The sequence below is a fragment of the Corythoichthys intestinalis genome, chromosome 10 (assembly GCF_030265065.1).
Source record: "Corythoichthys intestinalis isolate RoL2023-P3 chromosome 10, ASM3026506v1, whole genome shotgun sequence".
In the NCBI taxonomy this organism is placed as follows: domain Eukaryota; kingdom Metazoa; phylum Chordata; class Actinopteri; order Syngnathiformes; family Syngnathidae; genus Corythoichthys; species Corythoichthys intestinalis.
Window position 1 is genome coordinate 44,721,704 of NC_080404.1, and position 21,129 is coordinate 44,742,832.

The following is a 21,129-nucleotide window of genomic DNA, read 5'->3' on the forward strand; positions in this document are numbered from 1 at the left end:
AAATTTGAAACACTAAAAAAAAAAAAAAAAAAAAAAAGCATCAGAAAGCTATTTTTCTTTGATTGTTTTTTGTTTGTTTGTTTGTTTCTTTGTTTTTTGTTTTTTTTTTGATTGAAGTCATTTTTTTTTTTTTTTTTTACCTGGAGCAACTTTTTTGATTGAAGTAATGCTGATTTGTGTTTGGGCGACATTTTGGCTAGGACATTTTTGTCTTTATTATTCAATCCAAAAATAAGTTGCTCCAAAAAAATATACATTTTCAAAAAGAAAATCACTTTATTCAACAAAAAAAAAAAAAAACAAGAAAAATTTTAATCCCCAAAAAGTTTTTGAATGCCAAAAAATATTTGAGATTAAAAATTTTGCATTTGAAATCTTAATAATTAAAGTTTTCTTTGATTGAAGCAATCCTCTTTATGGGCCATTTAATGATTAGGACATTTGTGTCTAGATCATTCAATCCCCCCAAAAAGCTGCTAAAATAAAAAAAAATATTTTCAATCAAAGAATAAAATCATTTTTTGAAATATTTTTTTCTAATTAAAAAAAAAAAAAATTATATGCAAAGCAAATGACCGTCTAAGGTTTTGACTCATTATAAAATATCTTTTTTTTCTTCATTTCATTATTTTTATTATTTTTGATGTTTTATTGCTTTAAAACTTTTACAGACAATATTTTACCGGAAAACTAAATTTTAATATCATTTATAGGCAAGTGAATTACATGCAATTACACTTTTCGGCCACCAGGGGGGCCTGACCCCCCCTTAAAATCCGCTTATGGGATATTCATGTTCTACTGCCACATCTGGCTTCTTAAATGTTATTTAATAATAACTTGCAGCTGCAAAGGAAGGAGAGAAGTGGGGGAGGTGGAAAGAAAAACCGAAAGGGGCGGCAGGCTGGCCGGAGAGAGAAAGACGACGGGAGGGGGCAGTGAAAGTAGAGCTGGGATGCAGGCAGCGAATCACATGAGCATGGATCTGTTTACAAACTGAGAGCTCCATAGAGGTAAAGTCAAAAGACGGGAACAAGCGCAAGACCAAAACGAAGGATCGACACTTTCATCTGAAGGATTGAGCTGTGTCACGTAGCCTCATTTATGTTGGGCTTTATAGCAGGAATGCAGGTGAAGAAATGAAGAGCTGCTTTCAACAAGAACACCGAGGCTGCTTGCTTGGCTGGCTTCGTTGCTGCCATCCGTGTCCCTTCCCTATGTATCTCCATAATTGGCCACGGCAGGTTTTCACACCCAGAGAGGAAGAAAGCGACGTGGATATCTAAAAGAGGAGTGAAGACAAGAAAGCTAAGCCTCGTGACAATGTTTTGAGTGGGAGACGAAGCTAAAGGTACTGCACAGTTAAAAAAAAAAAAAAAAAAACCCTTCAAGCACAGTGTTGTATGGGAATTGAAATATTTTTATTCATTGGGTTCCCTCTCCGCACTGTAGGGCTTCACTCTTCAAGACTTGTTATTTTCTAGGTTGACAAGGACGTTTGAGAATTTGAGTTTAATCCCATGGGAATCATGGAGTAAGTTTGTGCCATATTTTTGGGTGAAACATCACTGACATTGTAATTGGAGGACAAATAAGGAGCTAGTGATGACTTCTTGAGAAACTGATTGTCACTTTAGGGGATAAAGTACTGTGACATCAAGAACTGGAAAATACAACTTTTTTGCTTTACAGAAGCAATCACTATCAAGTTGCGCCTTTGCGGAATTAATTACTCTTCTCCAAACATTTCTTGACTTGGACATCTGTACAATCCACAATATTTCATGCAACCTTTCCAGTGGTGCAACGGTAAGTTTTTCTTTCTTTAATTTAAAAATTTACCTTGTCAGTTGATATACAGTGGGGCAAATAACTATTTAGTCAACCACCAATTGTGCAAGTTCTCCTACTTGAAAAGATTAGAGAGGCCTGTAATTGTCAACATGGGTAAACCTCAACCATGAGAGACAGAATGTGGGGAAAAAAACCCAGAAAATCACATTGTTTGATTTTTAAAGAATTTATTTCCAAATTAAAGTGGAAAATAAGTATTTGGTCACCTACAAACAAGCACGATTTCTGGCTGTCAAAGAGGTCTAACTTCTTCTAACGAGGTCTAACGAGGCTCCACTCGTTACCTGTATTAATGGCACCTGTTTTAACTCATTATCCGTATAAAAGACATCTGTCCACAACCTCAGTCAGTCACACTCCAAACTCCACTATGGCCAAGACCAAAGAGCTGTCAAAGGACACCAGAGACAAAATTGTAGACCTGCACCAGGCTGGGAAGACTGAATCTGCAATAGGTAAAATGCTTGGTGTAAAGAAATCAACTGTGGGAGCAATTATTAGAAAATGGAAGCCATACAAGACCACTGATAATCTCCCTCGATCTGGGGCTCCATGCAAGATCTCACCCCGTGGCGTCAAAATGATAACAAGAACGGTGAGCAAAAATCCCAGAACCCAGACGTGGCTGGGTCTTTCAGCATGACAACGATCCCAAACACACAGCCAGGGCAACAAAGGAGTGGCTTTGTAAGAAGCATTTCAAGGTCCTGGAGTGGCGTAGCCATTCTACAGATCTCAACCCCATAGAAAATCTGTTTCCTTATTCAGATTTGTTTCAAGACCACAGTTATAGTTAGACTTCACTTTGATGGTTAATGCAGTTATTGCAATTTTGTTGTTTTATCACAATAGATTGGTTTATTTACATTTCAAAAACCAAAAGCCATTAATTTACAAATGTCATTGGACTTTAGTTTACATATTTAAATGATCAGATATTAAGATTAAAATGAGGCAAAATAACATGCTTTTTCTCTCAAATATATTGTTATCATTTGTTTCGGATGTACTGTAATTATTTTCTGTATATAAAAATTAATTTTGTGTTCAAAAAGTCTTTTTCAAACTTGAGTCTTTAAAAAGAGGGGGTCGTCTTATAATCAGGGCCGTCTTATATTCGGGCCAATACGGTAATTTATTTTTGGGGCTGTTTTTTGAATTAATTTTTTGTTATGGAAGCGTATTGCATTCACATGAAAGATAAAACAATTGGGGGGCTGTTTTCAACTTTGTTTTTCTGAGTAATTTATTTTTGGGTTTGTTTTTCGAATTTTTTTTTTCCAAATTTGTTTTTCTGAATATTTTTTTTTTTTTTTTCCCCGAAAAACGGCGGTTTGAAGGGTCGCGGGAGGTGTCTTTCAGTATTGAACTTGAAGGACGCAGTTCGAGCGAGACTCAACAAGCTATCTTGATTACTCACAAGTGCTTGAATTTTGCAATTTTTTTTCTTTGGTAGCCAAGCTCAGGATTTTTTTTTTTTTTTTTTAAACGGAGAAAAAAAAAGTTATCAAATTATTAAATAAATATTTGGAAAAACGGAGAAAAAAAATCATTTGAAACACAAAGTTGGAAAAAATAAGTAATTCAAAAAAACAAACCCCAAAACAAATTACTCAGAAAAACAAGGTTTGGGCTAAAAAATCAAAAAACAACTCCAAAAATAAATGACTCAGAAAAATAAAGTTGGAAAAAAAAAATAATTCAAAAAAACGACCTCCAAAATAAATGACTCAGAAAAATGGAGAGTTGAAAAAAAATTATTTCAAAAAACAGCCACCCCAATTTTTTATTTTTCATGTGAATGCAATTCTCTTCCGTAATTTTTGACCTCGAATTGAATTTTAGAAAATTTCGCTGTTTTTGTAAAGAAAAAAATCGCTCATTCGTTTTTGTGCCATGTTAACGCCTCTTTCATCAACAGTTAACTTTTCCATTCCAATAGCAAGCAACAAGGCGAACAGAAGGGAGCTATAAAGTGCAATACTAGACTACACAATACAGTCCCTGAACATCGTTCTCACCTAAGCCTTTCATCTGCTTTCTTTTTATTCGGGATAGCCCTAGCAACCGATTGGTGTCTTGCCCTAAAAGGAAATTGGGGAAGCAAGCTGGCGACACCGCTTGAACTCGTTTTGCTATGCGTGTGCATGTAGGTGGAATTAGTTCATCATTTAGCAATATGCATTTAGCAAGGGATTAAATGTGTCAGTTTGATTTCTTAATGTCTGCCGGTTGTCTCAAGGCTGACTTGTAGAATGAAGGCCGGTTTTGAACTGGTGAAAATGACAAGGCAGTTTTATTGCGAGCAAAACATGTCTATCTATATTTTCTGGCAATCAGTCATGAAAACATCTCTTTATTGCAATGAATCATCAACAACCTGACTATTTGTAAACAATAATTGTTAAAAGCAAATATTTAATCAGCATCTAAAAAGTTATCCTATCAGGGCGATTGCTGCCAGCATTCCTAGTCAAAACGGATTGGATGTCTATCACTTGGCTGATGATCGAACAGCAGTCTTTCAATCAAAGTCAGCAGGGATGGGCTCCAACTCGCACTGATGACAACAAGCACTATCAAGAATGTATAGTTGGGTGAGACCCAGATATTTTTCTACATTCATTTTTTGGTTACTCCTATTTTTTCAGGGTGTCGGTGTGACCTTGCATTGCAGAACTCAGACCCCACCTGCAAGATGACATCTCGAGAGCTCTTCGATTTGCCGCTTAATGTCTATATCATCATTCTGGGCATTGCCCTTTTTATCCTATTGGTCATTTTCATTTTCTGCTGCTACCTGTACAGGTATGTGATAGATAGGGATGGGAATCGAAATCTGATTCCAATTCTGAACCGGTTCGTAGTGTTTCGAAGCCTCGACATCACAATGAAAAAGCCTTAACGCTCCCTTTAACGATTCCTAAAGACGCGTATTGCGTCGTCATGTGGCGTGTCTTGTTGTCCAGGCGCATCAAACTAGCATGGCGCCAAGAACCACTCGCTGCAAAGTTTGACTACACTTCACCAGTACCAGTTACAGTTACATAAAAGTTACAACAAAGCGACTTGCAGTCATTGCAAGGTGGAGAAAACTGCATCGGGAGGGAATACGACTGTACTGTCCTCACCGAGACGCAAAGGCTCAGTCCTGGCTATACAGCGAGCTAAACTCCCAAATGACGATGCAGAAAACGTTGGTATAATATGCTGACTTTATTCAGCCTACGTTACGACACCATCACTTGAAGAGTGAAACTAAAAATAGAAATGAAACAAATCAATTTCGTCCCCAATAACAAACAGGTTCGCATCAATGTAAATCAGCGCTGATTAGCTGCTAATACAGTAATGACACAAAGGGTTAGCATGCGTTCGCTAGCATTAGCACATCGTCAAACCTCTACACAACTCAATTTAAGTGTCCGATCGCGAGTGGAAACACACAACAACAACACGAAAGATGATACATACAGGTGTTGCCTCTGTATATATTTTACAAACATGAACAAAGAACGTAGGCTCGTAGCAGTGTTTCCCTCTCTCACTAACTCGCTCACTCGCTTGGATGTTTTTGCTTTGTAGCTGCACTTCTTCATCGCGCGTAAGCGCGCTCTTCTTCACGTGAGCGAGTTCTTCTTCGCGTGAGGAAGCGCAAGGGCACCCCCACTTGAGCGTGAAAGCACACTAAAAACTAAAAGTCATGGATTTCAATATAATGGTAAATAATACACTTGAGCACATATTGCCAAAGGCAGAACAACGACCAATATGCCAATATATACTTTTTTTTTTCATTTCTATTAGAAAAATGTTTCAGTGAAATGTTACACATTCTTGTGTATTTGCCACTTATTTCCAACTGTGGTTGTGACTTCTGATTAAATACTTCTGATTAAACTCGATGCCAATCAAAACGTTTGACCTTCTTTTTCCCCAAATTAGAATCGATATGAGAATTGATAAAGAATTGAATCGTTAAGCACTATCGATAATGGAATCGGAATCGTAAAAATCGTATCAATTCCCATCCCTAGTGATAGAGTTGTCCCAATCACATATTTTTGCACCCCGAGTTCGAGTCACCTGATTTTTAGGATCTGCCAACACCGATCTGATACCTCGGATATTTATTAGTTTATCAAATAATTTATTACAAAACATACATTTTTTTCGTTGACATTATTCTTGCCCATCTTTATTATCCTGTTGCTTTGTAGTCATTAAATACAAATCTTAATAACAATCTTTTCCCACCCGATTCCGATCTTCTAAAAATGTTGCGTAGTTGTTGTTTCTTTTGATGATATCCTTGTACAGTGGTACCGCTACATACGAAGGTAATTAATTCCAGGACCTTGTTTGTAAGTTGAAATGGTCGTATGTCGAGTAGGATTTTTCCATAAGAATACAATAAAATTCCATTAATTCGTTGCACAGCCCAAAAACCAAACTAAATCCTTAATAAATACTGCTGGTACTATACTACAAATGGCAATTACACATAGCAAAAAAATAAATTATAAATAAAAATAATAATAATAATATAATACTACTAATAATTCCTGTAATAACGTAACGAATCGGATTCTAATGTGGTGGACGTTTTTTGCTGTACCTGAACACACCCAGTGGCTGGCGTGACTTAGAGAGGGAGCGGTGCCGTTGAGTTTAGTTGAGTTTACGTTCACTTTTATTGTTTTTTGACAACACCGTCAACTACGGTTATGAAATAAATGATACAAACCTGACAAAGCTGGCGATTTCTTTGACGATGTTACCACAAAATAATTGTCACCTTCACTTTTAAAGACTGGCGAACAGTGGTTGGAGGAGGACATTCTAGAAATTCTATGGCTGTATTGTTGAGCCAGTTCACGGATGCGCACCCCACGCTCATATTTTTCTATTATTTGCATTTTCATTTCAATGGTCAGCATCACCTTTTTCCTTTTTCGGCACCTGTACCAACCTTTTTGAAGCCTGTGTTGATTTCTCTCACAAGAAAATCTGCTGTGCGTCCGTCTGTGGTGCTTTCATGTCGTCGTATTTCGAGCATGTCGTCAGATGTAGAAACAAATGGCGAGTCAAATTTTACGTCGGATGTCGAAAAGATCGTGTGTCGAAGGGATCGTATGTCGAGGTATCACTGTGCATCCTATTTTGTTGCTTTGTAGCCTTTAAAAAAATCTGGAAAAAAAACAAATTTTCACCCGATTTCGATCAAGTGATCAGATTCGGGACATCCCTAATTGTTACCTGAGTCTTCCCAGGATGTCTTATTGCCGTCAATGGCAGACATGTGAGATAATATTAAAAAATAAAAATAAATACATTTAAAAAACTGTGATCTTTATCACCTGATTCCGATCTTCTAAAATTAACATGTCGGTATTTCTGATCACGTGATCGAATCGGATCGGAGACATCCTTAATGATAAGGGGTGTAACGGTACACACAAGTCATGGTTTGGTACCTACCTTGGTACGGGGTCATGGTTCGGTACAACAGTAAAAACAAGGTTTTGTTTTTTTTTTAATCATAGCATTTGGAAGTTAAGGTTGTTCTGTTGGCTAAAACTAAAAAGCAGCTTTTAAATAGAAGAAAACATCAAACTTGTGAATTTGTGTTTTATTGTTGTAACATTCTTTAATTCACACTTTATGTGCAAAAACAGGCAAAACACCCTTTTTTGTAGGGATCGACTGAGGTAAAAGTTGAACCTTGGTAACTTTTTTTAAAATGAAAATTAGATACCACCATTTTCAATTGTAGATTGGACACAGTTAACTGTAAATCATTACCAGTGAACGTACACTGCCGCATAAGATATTTTTATTAGGGCTGTCAAACGATTAAAATTTTTAATCGAGTTAATCACATCTTAAAAATTAATTTATCGTAATTAATTGCAATTCAAACCATCTCTAAAATATGCTATATTTTTCTGTAAATTATTGTTGGAAGGGAAAGATAAGGCAAGACTGATATATACATTCAACATACTGTACGTAAGTACTGTATTTGTTTATTATAACATTAAATCCACAAGCTGGCATTAACATTAATAACATTCTTTCTGTGAAAGGGATCCACGGAAAGAAAGACTTGTAGTTCTTAAATTATAAATGTTAGTAAAAGTCATAGTAATTTTATATTAAAACCCCTCTTAATGTTTTCGTTTTAATAAAATTTGTAAAAATTTCAATAAAAAAGACTTGTAATTCTTAAAGGATAAATGTGAGTTTGTATATTGTGGCTAAAAATTGCCATCTAGTGTATTTGTTGAGCTTTCAGTAAATGATACTTAATTGTTCTGCCCAAATGCATGATGGGAAGTGGCGCAACCATGACTGTGTGTGGTGGCTGCAAATGGTATATCTTCTCTGTGTTGGGTACAATACAGGGTGTTAAGAAAAAGATGAACTCTTGTCATTCCTCCCCATTTCGCTTCCCACAATATTTATAATTGATGTGGGAGAGATGTCTTTTCCCAGTTAAAAGCACGGCCCCAATGAAAGCTTGTATCTACTCCACTCACTTGACGCTCCCTCTTAGCTCTGCATACTAGTAAAATGGCGCCACTGTAGTCTGTTTGTGGCAATGCGCGTGTCGCTTGTTCTGCGCATGCGTTAATTGCGTTAAATATTTTAACGTAATTAATTAAATTTAATTACCGCCCGTTAACGCGATAAATTTGACAGCCCTAATTTTATATTGACTAAAAATAAAAAGTGCCAATAATTCCAAAACTGAAAAAGTACAGTGCAAAATAAACATTTCCTGATTTGAAAATATAAAATAAATGGACTTCAAAAATTGCATTTGATTGTTCCCTCTCTGAATATTCGCCATAACTTTGCTAGTAGTGAGTTTGAAGTGAGTTTTTTGTTGGTTGTTGGTTTAGGCGCATTACCTCTCCCGCCCCCTGGAATGGAGGAGGTCTAACTCGAGGACTAACGATGATGCCCGTACTGAGGCGGGACGAATACAAATGTCGTTAGTACTCGTTACACTCTTACTAGTTATATTAGAAAAGAATCACACAGTAAAAAAACAAAACATGCAGAATTCCTTTCAACCATACAGAAGTACTCGGTAAAATTTGTCCGAACAAATATGAATGGCAAGTTGTGTGTTGAGTGCTTAATACATATAAATGTTTTAAAATCCATAACATACACATCGTATTCTATTAAGGGATACTTGGTTGGAATCTATCCCAAGCAGGCTACATCCAGTACTGATCATTTTCCAGTTTGAGGAGCGCCAGACATTTACATGCACTCTTTGACACATGATATCTTAACGGAATTGGACTACGGTTTAATCAGGGTGTTCATTTTTATTTTCAGAAAGTCACGTCTCAAAATGTTTGTGCTGTCTACTAGACAAATATTTTCTGCAAAACCGTGTAAAGTACTTTCACACAGGTTGTTATGTAATTCTTTACACCCAGACTATATCAGTAACAAGATAAAAAGCTTATTTACACTCCAAAACCAAAAATATCTAACACCCAACATTAACTTCTAACATCTGTTCTGACCAACGTTTTGGCAATTCGGATAGGGGTCACATGGGGTAAGCTTGGTTAGACAAGCTCATACTTGAATTGGCCATTATGTGAATTCCAAGATTTGTTCAAGGACTATTGCTGATTCCTGAGGCACGGCTACCCATGCTGGGATAATAATGTGCAATTTATGTAATTTCCATGATTCTTGATTACTACGTAACTGCATTAATAGTGTAATGTTGTTTCACAGACTCAGCCGGCAAAATGCAAGAGAATACTATGGCTATAATGAGGTAAGAATTGTAGCACAAAATCACATTGTATTGGTTATTACAAATGGAGAAATAATATTTTTTTTATTGTTACTTGACAGGTGGTTCTTAAAGGAGCTGGCAAAAAGCTGAACCTTGTTGGGGTAAGTTGAGTACGAGGTAATTGGGGACCAGTTTAAATTTATTTTGCTGTCAAAGATTATTCTTTAGTGATGCTTGCTAGTAGGGCTGCAGCTTTCGATTATTTTAGTAGTCGATTAATCGATGAACTAGTTAGTTTGAATAATCGAGTAATTGGATAAGGAACATAAGCAATTAAAATACCTGAGCTAAGCCTCAAATGGTATAAAAAAATAAATAAATAAATGAGGATCTAAGTACAACAAAACAACAACTGGCCAACTTACATAGCAAAAGTCTGCTAGCTTAAATGCAATAAAATTATTATTTTTTTTTTTGTACAATGCTCTTAACAAATTGTTCAAACAGATATTCCCACAAAAAACAGCTAAATATACAGTGGTATGAAAAGTATCGCAACCTTTTAGAATGTCTCACAATTCTGCATAAAATCCCCATCAAATGTGATCAGATCTTTGTAAAAATCACACCGATGAAAAAAACAATGTCTGCTTTAACGAAAACTACCCAAACATTTATAGCTTTTCATATTTTAATGAGGATAGTATGCAAACTATGACAGAACGGGGAAAAATAACATTCAATATTTTGTGCCCCCCCCCTCCCCCGCCCTTTGTCAGCAATAACTTCAACCAGACGCTTCCTGTAGCTGCACATCGATCAGAACTAATTTTGGCCCATTCTTCTCTATAAAACTGCTGTAGTTCAGTCAGCTTCCTGGGATGTCTGGCATGAATCGTTGTCTTTAGGTTATGCCACAGCATCTCAATGGGGTTCAAGTCTGGACTTGGACTTAGCCACTCCAGAACATGTATTTTGTTCTTCTGAAACCATTCCGAAGTTGATTTACTTCTGTGTTTTGGATCATTGTCTTGTTGCAGCATCCATCCTCTTTTTAGCTTCAACTGTCTGACAGACGGTCTCAGGTTTTCCTGCAAAATATCCGGATAAACTTTTGAATTCATTCTTCCATTAATGATTGCAAGTTGTCCAGGCCCTGAGGTAGCAAAATAGCCCCAAATCATGATGCTCCCTCCACCATGCTTCACGGTGGGGATGAGGTGTTGATGTTGGAGAGCTGTTCAAATTTTCCTCCACACATGACATTGTGTGTTACTCCCAAACAATTCAATTTTGGTTTCAACAGTCCACAAAATATTTTGCCAAAACGTCTGTGGATTGTCCAAGCATGTTTTTGCGAACCATTAAATGAGCATTTTTTTTTTTTTTTTAGACAGCAGTGGCTTCCTCCGTGGAGTCCTCCCATGAACACAAATCTTGGCCATAGTTTTTCATATAGTTGATGTGTGCACAGAGATATTGGACTGTGCCAGTGATTTCTGTAAGTCTTTAGCAAACTCTATAGGGTTCTTTTTTTCCTCTCTGAGTATTCTGCTCTGAAGTCTTGGTGTGATCTTTGGTGGACGGCCACTCCTTGACAGAGAAGCAACCGTGCTAAACTCTCTCCATTTGTAGACTTCTCTGACTGTCAATTGATGAACATCCAGACTTTTAGAGTTGGTTTTGTATCCTTTCCCAGCTTAATACAAATCAACAATCCTTGATCACAGGTCTTCAGGTAGTTCTTTTGACCGAGCCATGATGCAAATCAAACAATGCTTCTCATCAACACAATTCTTACCAGGTTTGTGTTTTATAGTGGGCAGGGCCGCTTTAAACCACTCATCACTGAGCACTTCACCATGCACCATGCATCTCACTTAAATTGTTTGGTAAAAAGTGGTTACAATTGCTCTTTAAGTCTCCTTAGGCAGAGGGTTCGCTTACTTATTTTCCCCCTTCTGTCTTTGTTTTCATGCTGTCCTCATTAAAATATGAAAACCTATAAATGTTTGGTTGGTTTTAGTTAAAGCAGACAGTTTTACATCTGTGTGATTTTGACAAAGATCAGATCATATTTGATGGTGATTTTATGCAGAAATGTGGGAAATTCCAAAAGGTTCAGATACTTTTTCATACCACTGTACCTCTAATCTAAATTATGAATGCATTTAAAAACCACATTAGGTCAAACAAAAACTTAGCTTATGTTGGTCTTAACAGGGATGAGCTGGATTCCGCCATGTGAAATGAGTTATGTCATATTCACTTTTGCCACTCGAGGGCAGTGTATCCATCCAAATCAATAAAACTAAATGCAAACACACAAAACGAACCATTACAGCGCCACTTTAATTAAACGAGTACTTGAAGAAGCAAAATTTAATTCGCATCTTTTTTATAATCGAATTACCCGAGTTAATTGATTAATCGTTGCAGCACTACCTGCTAGCTTCCAAGTATTCAAAATTTACTGAAGTACAGAGAGTGAATCCTTTTCACTGACATTTTGCTGACCTCTCAAAAACCTATGTACAGTGGGGCAAATAAGTATTTAGTCAACCACCAATTGTGCAAGTTCTCCTACTTGAAAAGATTAGAGAGACCTGTAATTGTCAACATGGGTAAACCTCAACCACGAGAGACAGAATGTGGAAAAAAAAAAAAAACACAAAATCACATTGTTTGATTTTTAAAGAATTTATTTCCAAATTAGAGTGGAAAATAAGTATTTGGTCACCTACAAACAAGCAAGATTTCTGGCTGTCAAAGAGGTCTAACTTCTTCTAACGAGGTCTCATGAGGCTGCACCCGTTACCTGTATTAATGGCACCAGTTTTAACTCATTATCTGTATAAAAGACACCTGTTCATAACCTCAGTCACACTCCAAACTCCACTATGGCCAATACCAAAGAGCTGACGAAGGACACCAGAGACAAAATTGTAGACCTGCACTAGGCTGGGAAGACTGAATCTGCAATTGGTAAAACGCTTGGTCTAAAGAAATCAACTGTGGGAGCAATTATTAGAAAATGGAAGACATACAAGATCACTGATAATCTCCCTCGATCTGGGGCTCCATGCAAGATCTCACCCCGTGGCGTCAAAATGATAACAAGAACGGTGAGCGAAAATCCCAGAACCACACGGGGGGACCTAGTGAATGACCTACAGAGAGCTGGGACCACAGTAACAAAGGCTATAATCGGTAACACAATGCGCCGCCAGAGACTCAAATCCTGCACTGCCAGACGTGTCCCCCTGCTGAAGCCAGTACACATCCAGGCCCGTCTGCGGTTCGCTAGAGAGCATTCGGATGATCCAGAAGAGGACTGGGAGAATGTGTTATGGTCAGATGAAACCAAAATAGAACTTTTTGGTAGAAACTCAGGTTGTCGTGTTTGGAGGAGAAAGAATACTGAATTGCATCCAAATAACACCATACCCACTGTGAAGCATGGGGGTGGAAACATCATGCTTTGGGGCTGTTTTTCTGCAAAGGGACCAGGACGACTGATCTGTGTAAAGGAAAGAATGAATGGGGCCATGTATCAAGAGATTTTGAGTGAAAATCTCCTTCCATCAGCAAGGGCATTGAAGATGAGACGTGGCTAGGTCTTTCAGGATGACAATGATCCCAAACACATAGCCAGGGCAACAAAGGAGTGGCTTCGTAAGAAGCATTTAAAGGTCCTGGAGTGGCCTAGCCAGTCTCCAGATCTCAACCCCATTGAAAATCTGTGGAGGGAGTTGAAAGTCCGTGTTGCCCAACGACAGCCCCAAAACATCACTGCTCTAGAGGAGATCTGCATGGAGGAATGGGCCAAAATACCAGCATCAGTGTGCGAAAAGCTTGTGAAGAGTTACAGAAAACGTTTGGCCTCTGTTATTGCCAACAAAGGGTACATAACAAAGTATTGAAATGAAATTTTGGTATTGACCAAATACTTATTTTCCACCATGATTTGCAAATAAATTCTTTAAAAATCAAACAATGTGATTTTCTGTTTTTTTTTTGTCCACATTCTGTCTCTCATGGTTGAGGTTTACCCATGTTGACAATTACAGGCCTCTCTAATCTTTTCAAGTGCGAGAACTTGCACAATTAGTGGTTGACTAAATACTTATTTGCCCCACTGTATGTTTGATCTTAGAAGCATATTTTCATATTTTCTCAACATAAATAGTAACTGTAGCTTTGGCTGTTTATCAGTAGCTGTTGCTAAATTTTTAGTATACTCATAACTTGCATGAATTGTAATTTCTGAGAGGTGTATCCAAAATGAACACCAAGTATGATGCCATACAGCAAGGAAATGCTGATGTTATAATTCAATACTTTTCCCTTCCAGCAAACATGCGCTGTATGTTTAGAAGAGTTTCGCAGCCGGGATGAGCTTGGAGTGTGCCCGTGTTCCCATGCTTTTCATCAAAAGTAGGTTCTTCAACTGTTAAATAATAATAATTGATAGAAACACACAAATGAACAAGCATCATTTACAAATTCATTGTCAAATGCTCCCTCAAAGCATCTTTTCAAAAAACGAGCAAAAAAAAAAAAAAAAAAAACAACAACAACAAAAAAAACTTGACTGACCTTTTGGTAGAATAGAAATCACACAGTAGTATACATTTCTGTTCTGAAGCACAGAGGGATGCAGACATTTTTTCAGACTGCACATTCCGAACAGTGCATCCTAGTTACACGTTTGAACAAGCACATTATTCATACAACAGCAAACTTGTTATGCCTTGTGGAATAGAGTAGAAATTAGAACGTGCATTTTTAAAATATTTTATGTATTTACGGATTTATGGCATCCGTTATCAATGAAATCATAAATGTGAACATCAGATTTGTCGTTTCTTTTTTTCAGGTGTTTAATGAAATGGTTAGAGATCCGTAGTGTCTGCCCCATGTGCAACACACCAATGTGCAGCCTGGAGCCACGGACTTCACAAGCTACTGAGCAGGCACAGGGCCTCCTGGAGGTCTGAGACGGACTGCAAATAATACATACACAACCTGCCATTGCTTTTTAAATGACACCAGTTACATACAACAACAGCAGTACAGTAACATAATTACAAGAGAAGTCTTGCAGAAGGACTTTGTCAAATGTGAGTGTGCTCTCAAATAATTGTTTAACTGCTCATAGATATGGATTAAAAATCTTGTGTTAAAGCAATTTTCTTCAAACTGTCTGAGAAAAAGTTGGATTTAAAAAAAGCCAAATACCCAGTGTTCCCACTGTCTGCATGTTTTTTTTTTTTCAACAACTATTCCACAGTCACTTTCAATTTATTGTGCACACCATTTTGTTCACTTGTCTGCTTAATTTATGAGGCGCAAAAGCCAAATAAAAAGGTTAACGCACATTTACGTAGGAAATTAAACTTAAGGAGACATAATTGTACAATCTCTTAACAATTTGAATTAAAAGCTGACCTATGACAAATCTAAATAATAATGTGTACATCCTATTTATTATTTACTTATTTAGAAATTTAAGGAAGTTGGTCCAGAATTTGCCAGCCACATTTAGTCTAATTTTAAATCGTTCTCAGTAGACCCTTGAATGGGAAAAGTGGTATAATGTCTACAAATATGTTTATATGTACGCATGTACATTTATAAAATTGTATTCGTAATGGTTGACTTTTGTTCTTGGAAAAAAAAAATCAATACAAGCATTATATCTGTCAGACCTTTTGCTCATTTTGTGTCTTTCTTTTTTTCCCCCACTTGTTTTTTATTCCCTTTTACAAAACCAATCACATTTACACCCAGTGTATCGAAATGACAGACAAAAAACCAAGGCAAGATACACCAACAAATCAGAAAGAAAAACATGCATATATAAGTTAAATAATAAAAATAAATAAATAAATAAAAATAACACTAGTCTACAGTAACGTGGCCCAACCTTCAATCTCTCCTGAATAATCCAGTCCACATCAAAGTTCTTGTTTATCGTTTGAAATTGGTGCCCTCTTTTATTTTCTAAAGTCTCTCCATTTCTTCCATTTCTCTTCAAATTGACTTTCTTGTAGTCTTAATCTAAACGTAATTCTTTCCATTTCACATAGCTCTTCCACCGTACACATCCACTGCTCCTCAGTTGGCTGATCCACTTTACACCACAGTCTCGTGATTGCTTTTTTACTTGCCGTCAGCAACACCTTAACAAGGTACTCATCCTCCTTTTGAATCATTTCCCGAGTTAAGTTCCCCAAATAAAGCACCCTGAATGTTTTCGGAATAGCATATCCTATTATTTTCCACAAATCTTTCCAAATTATATTCCAATATTCTTTTATATTCAGGCAAGACCAGAATATATGCAAGTGTCCCACGTCCTTATAGCTACATGCTCTCCAGCATGGTTGTTGAGTGAATATAATTTTTTTCTTTTGCAGAGGACTTATAAAAAAACGTACTATATTTTTCCAATAAATTCTCTCCAAACCTTGGAGCTAGTGGATGTGCTCTGTGTCTCACACATCTTTGACCATTCTCCCTCGGTTATTTGTGCTTTGAGTTCTTTCTCCCATTTTTCTTTAATGTACAGAGATGTGTGCGTCTGACATGACATGAGTGCTTAAAAGATGTTCAGAAATAACTTTGCATTTTTTCCCATCATAAACTTTCTTGAATACCTTGATAATCTCATTTTCAGTTTCACCCTTGACCTCTTTGTCATAGTAGTCTTTCAATTGTATATATCTATAATTGTCCTCCTCTTCCAATCCAAATCTCTGCTTCAATCTTTCAAAACTCTGCAGCTTGCCGCCTTCCACCACTTTAGTTATTGCCGTTATGCCTCTTTTTGCCCACCTCCTAAACCCTTTATCATTTAATCCTGGTGTAAAAGTTTCATCAAATGCGAACCAACTCAGAATTTTTGTTTCCCTTTCCAGATTGTGCCTTTCCACCAGTTTTCCATATATCCATTGTATTCTTAGTTATCTCCCCCAGTTGGTTATGCAGTATTTTAATCTGTTCCTTGTGTGCTATTAAATTCCGCATCTCAATATTTGTTTTTCCTAATTCAATATCTTTCCATTTTGCAGAGTAACCTTCCTTGCACTAATAAACCAAAGGTCTGATTTGTGCTGCAAAGAAATATTCTTGCAGATTTGGCAATGACAATCCACCCTTCTCCTTTGGCAGCTGCAGAGTCTTGAACTTTATTCTTGGTCTTTTACCCCTCCAAATGAACCGCGAGATCCACTTGTCCCATTCTACAAATTGTTTTTTTGGAACTTTCACTGGCAGAGATTGGAACAAATACAATAGTCTTGGCAAAACATTCATTTTGACCACTTCTATCCTTGAACTCAGATCAGTAACCATATCCGACCACCTCTCCAAGTCTTTTCTTATTTCTTGGTTGATTTTTGTATAATTTGCTTCATATAAATTGTCCATTCCCTTCGCTATATTCACACCAGAGGTTGCGCTAGACATTTTCGTTGTCTGTCATTTTGACTGACAGGGTCATAAAAATCCGGTCATAGTCTATTTTTACCCGTCACTTAAATTTTTAAAATGATAATGATGACATATTCAATAGTATTTAGTTTTCATTCATTTTTAATTAATATTGTAACGCTTGCTTGGCGGCGAAAAATTAGACACGGAAGTCGTGGTATTTTTCTCCCTTTTTACTCTGCTTACCGCCAACAACTCCGCCCCCAAAGAAAAGGAGGCAACGATATAGACCCCAATCACCAACGTCACACAATGATCTTAATTGTGGTTGTCAGCCCAAAAATCTTCTAAATATATATTAAATGCATCTTACCAGATATAAAAAGACTACTACATAGTCTGTGGTGATCGTTTGGTGCCCAAATTTCTTGTCGAATTACAGCAGTCCATCTCGCTCTCATCTTCGCGTCTCTCAGAATACGGTAGAACTTCAAGTCTCTCCGTCTATCTTCTCTGTTACAGCAACCAACCGCCACACACGCCTTCACCATTTTGATTATTAATATTAACGAGCAGAAAAACACGCCGTAATAGGAGGCATGTACGTAGCGGTAATGTATAAACATGACGGGCTGACACACAATATGGCGGCTCCGGTCAGGGGGGCGGAGTTGTGATGTCATGTGATTGGGGTCTATACACAGGCGGGAATCTTGTCCATCAATTGGATGACGCACTGGCACACCGGGTGCACCAATAAGAACCTCGCGTTGATGTGTCAATCACGGTGCCGCCGCCAGACCCCGGTTACGCTACAATATTCTGACAGAATAGCCAACGACGTCATGCATTAAGAGAGACAATAGCTAATTAATATGCTAACTCGCCACCCTGTGGTCTGGGGTGTGAATTGCAACCTGTCAAAATGACTGACGGACTTCAGTTTTTTCCGTCACCGTTTTAAAAAACCGGTCAACGACGGAAAATTTCCGGTTAACGCGACCCCTGATTCACACCCAGGTATTTTATTGATCCAGCTGTCCAATTTATTTTATACATATCATTTATTTCCTGTGGTGGCACATAGTTTATTGTCAATATTTGAGTTTTGGAGATATTGACCTTATATCCCGAGTATTTCCCGTAATCCTCCAGTAGTCTCATCAACTTTGGTAAGTTTTCATTTGGTTGTCGCAGGTAGACCAAAATGTCATCTGCAAACAATCCTATTTTATGCTCTTCCCTTCCAATTGTCACTCCCTTGATATTACCCTGTTGTCTTATCATTTGTGCTTATGGTTCAAAGACCAACGCAAAAAGAGTTGGGGAAAGGCCACATCCCTGCCTCGTCCCTCGTGCCAATTTGAAATTTCCAGTCAGGCTGCCATTTATCTTAATTCTTGCATGTGGGTCCTGATATAGGGATCTAATGCAATTAATAAATCTTTCATCAAAACCAAATTTTTGCATTACTGTAAAGAGAAAGGCCCAATTAACACTGTCAAAGGCCTTTTCCGCGTCTATGCTTACCAAGATTGCACTTTCTCCTTTATTTTGTATTTCCTCCATGATAAGGAGTGTCCTTCTAATATTATCTTGTGTTTGTCTTTCCCTGATGAAGCCTATCTGGTCTTCATCTATCAAATCATGCATAAATGTCTCCATTCTCTTCGCTATTATTGATGTATATAGTTTATAGTCCACATTCAAAAGTGAAATGGGCCTGTTGTTACAACATTGCTCTCTATCTTTACCTTTAGGAATAATTGAAATGATGGCTTCTTTCCAGGAGGGGGGGGGGGTTTTCCTGTCCTAAGAGTATAATTAAATGAACACTGTAAAACTGGAGTTAACTCCTCTCTGAATGTTTTATAAAAAGAAGCCCCAAATCCATCTGCACCTGCCGATTTTCCTGGTTTTACTTGGCTTATTGCCTTTTGTATCTCCCCCATTGAAATTTCCGATATCAACATCACATTTTGTTTTATGCCTATCTTTGGTAAATCCAAATTATCTAAAAATTTGGTCATATATTCTCCTCCTTCCGACCACGGTTGAGAATATAGTTTACGATAATAGTCTTCAAATATTTCTCCAATTTCCTCAGGGTCATATGAAATTTTATTGGTTATTGGGTCCCTCATTTTATGGATACCATTTAACTCTTGTTGTCTCGTAACACGCCTTGCCAATATTTTGGTTGCTTTTGATCCTCCCTCATAGTAAGTTTGTTTAAGGAATCTTGCCTTTTTTTCCACCTCATCCAGAAAAATATGATCAATGTTTTTTCTAATCTTCTTCATCTCGTTACACAAATCTGGATCATTCGTCTCTTTATGTTGTTGTGTGTTGTGTTCAATCTGGCCCGTTTTGTGAATGTGGCGTACGAGATCAGCCTCCCTCCAAGTACTGCTTTTAGGGCATCCCAAAAAATTACTGGATCCACCTCCCCATTATCATTATCTTTCCTATAACTATTTATTTCCCCTTTAATTTGTTCAACCAAGTCTTTGTTGTTCAAAATACCGTCATTAAGTCTCCATAATGTATTTCTCCTTCTATTGTTCAAGTGAATTTTCAGATAAATTGTGCTATGATCTGCTATGTCCGTCACTCCTATTTTACATTCTCTCACTCTATGCATACCCCTTTTATTCATAAGAAAGAAATCAATTCTGGAATATACTCCATGTGCAGCTGAATAGTGAGTGTAATCTCGAGTCTCTGGGTGCAGTTTTTGCCACACATCTGAAACATCCATTAGTGACATCATTCTATTCATATACTTATTAATTTTGTGTTTCTTATTTCTCTTTACACTTGTCGTATCCAGTTTGTAGTTCAATATCACATTAAAATCACCCCCACATAGTAAGATTCCTTCCATTTCCAAATTTATCATATCAAAAATCTTCTCATACACCTTTTTGTCACTTTCTGGAGGGGCATATATGTTAAACAGTGTCACCAATTGATTTTCTAATTTCCCTATTACCATGATGTACCTTCCCTTCTTATCTCTAATTTCCTTTTTCAGTTCAAACTGCACCTTGTTAGAAATCAATATCATCACTCCCCTCTTGTGATTTTGTCCATATGAGCTGGAGAATGAGTTACTGTAACTTAACTTTTTATATGTTTCATGCTCTTCCCGTGTTAGGTGTGTTTCCTGGAGAAAGATGACCTGTATTTTTTTCTTTTTTGAATTTGGATAAGGCCTTTTCTCTTTTTGTTGTTCAGGCCATTAATATTTAAAGACACCATCATTATATCATTGTGTGACATTTTTCGAATCTCTGAGCATTATTCCAGGCCCCTTTACTGTAACACAACACCGAACAGACAAAAAAAAAAAAAAAAACATACAACCCAGACTCCCCGGTAATTATGACCCTTGTTTCCCACAGGTTCAATCTCCCTGTTGGCGGGAGAAGGGGATCGCCTTCTTTAGACAAAGGGCCCCTCCTAGTATATTGGGATTTCCCTAAATCAGAAATTCCCTTGCTACTAGTTGTGTCCAACATAAAAATACATTTCTACGACTCCTTGTCGAAATTTGATTAATTTAAGAAGCATCATTAATCATAGGCAGAGAGGATGTGGTAACGATGAGGGGGTAATGTTAATGATCCACATTCACCCAACCGTCGAATGATCTTAACTTTGGAGTAAAAAAATATTCAATCCCCATTGTCACTCTTTGTACTCCACCCCATCACCAATCCCTCTAATGCACAAAACAAGCATTTACTCATCTTCAATTGCTCTTCTAAATTCCTGCAGCTGCCTTCTCGCTCGGCCCGCAGTGTCTTCAGGCGAATCCAGCGACGCGGCTTTTTCGGCGCTTGTCCCGTTCCCCTTGCCGATGCGTTGCCATGTTAACGCACGAATGCGTTCCTCGAGTGATGTTAGGCCGCTTCCCACGCTGTCCTGTTGCTCCTCGATTTCCAGGTCTCTTCTCCTCATGTCTCTCGTTGCTTCTCCCGGGCTGTCATAAATCCTAGGACCATCTGACCAATGGATCCTGATTTTACTCAGGGGTGTTTGAAAGTGTATCTTTTTTT

At 37.5% G+C, this 21,129-nt stretch overlaps 1 protein-coding gene across 4 annotated transcripts; it reads left to right on the forward strand.

Moving 5' to 3' along the window:
* The first annotated feature begins 878 nt into the window (after positions 1-878).
* Positions 879-20,243, forward strand: LOC130923367 (RING finger protein 122-like). Of its 4 annotated transcripts, none has more exons than XM_057849034.1 (7): positions 882-1,351; positions 1,693-1,809; positions 4,506-4,662; positions 9,625-9,667; positions 9,748-9,789; positions 13,983-14,065; positions 14,508-20,243. In XM_057849034.1, exons 2-7 carry the CDS (start codon positions 1,785-1,787, stop codon positions 14,626-14,628), a joined length of 471 nt encoding a protein of 156 aa, XP_057705017.1. In that variant the 5' UTR covers positions 882-1,351; positions 1,693-1,784; the 3' UTR covers positions 14,629-20,243. The 4 variants fall into 4 exon arrangements, with proteins under 4 accessions (XP_057705018.1, XP_057705017.1, XP_057705016.1 ...); XM_057849033.1 differs by having other exon boundaries at positions 883-1,351; positions 1,453-1,809; XM_057849035.1 differs by lacking the exon at positions 1,693-1,809 and having other exon boundaries at positions 879-1,351.
* The last annotated feature ends 886 nt before the right edge of the window (positions 20,244-21,129 follow it).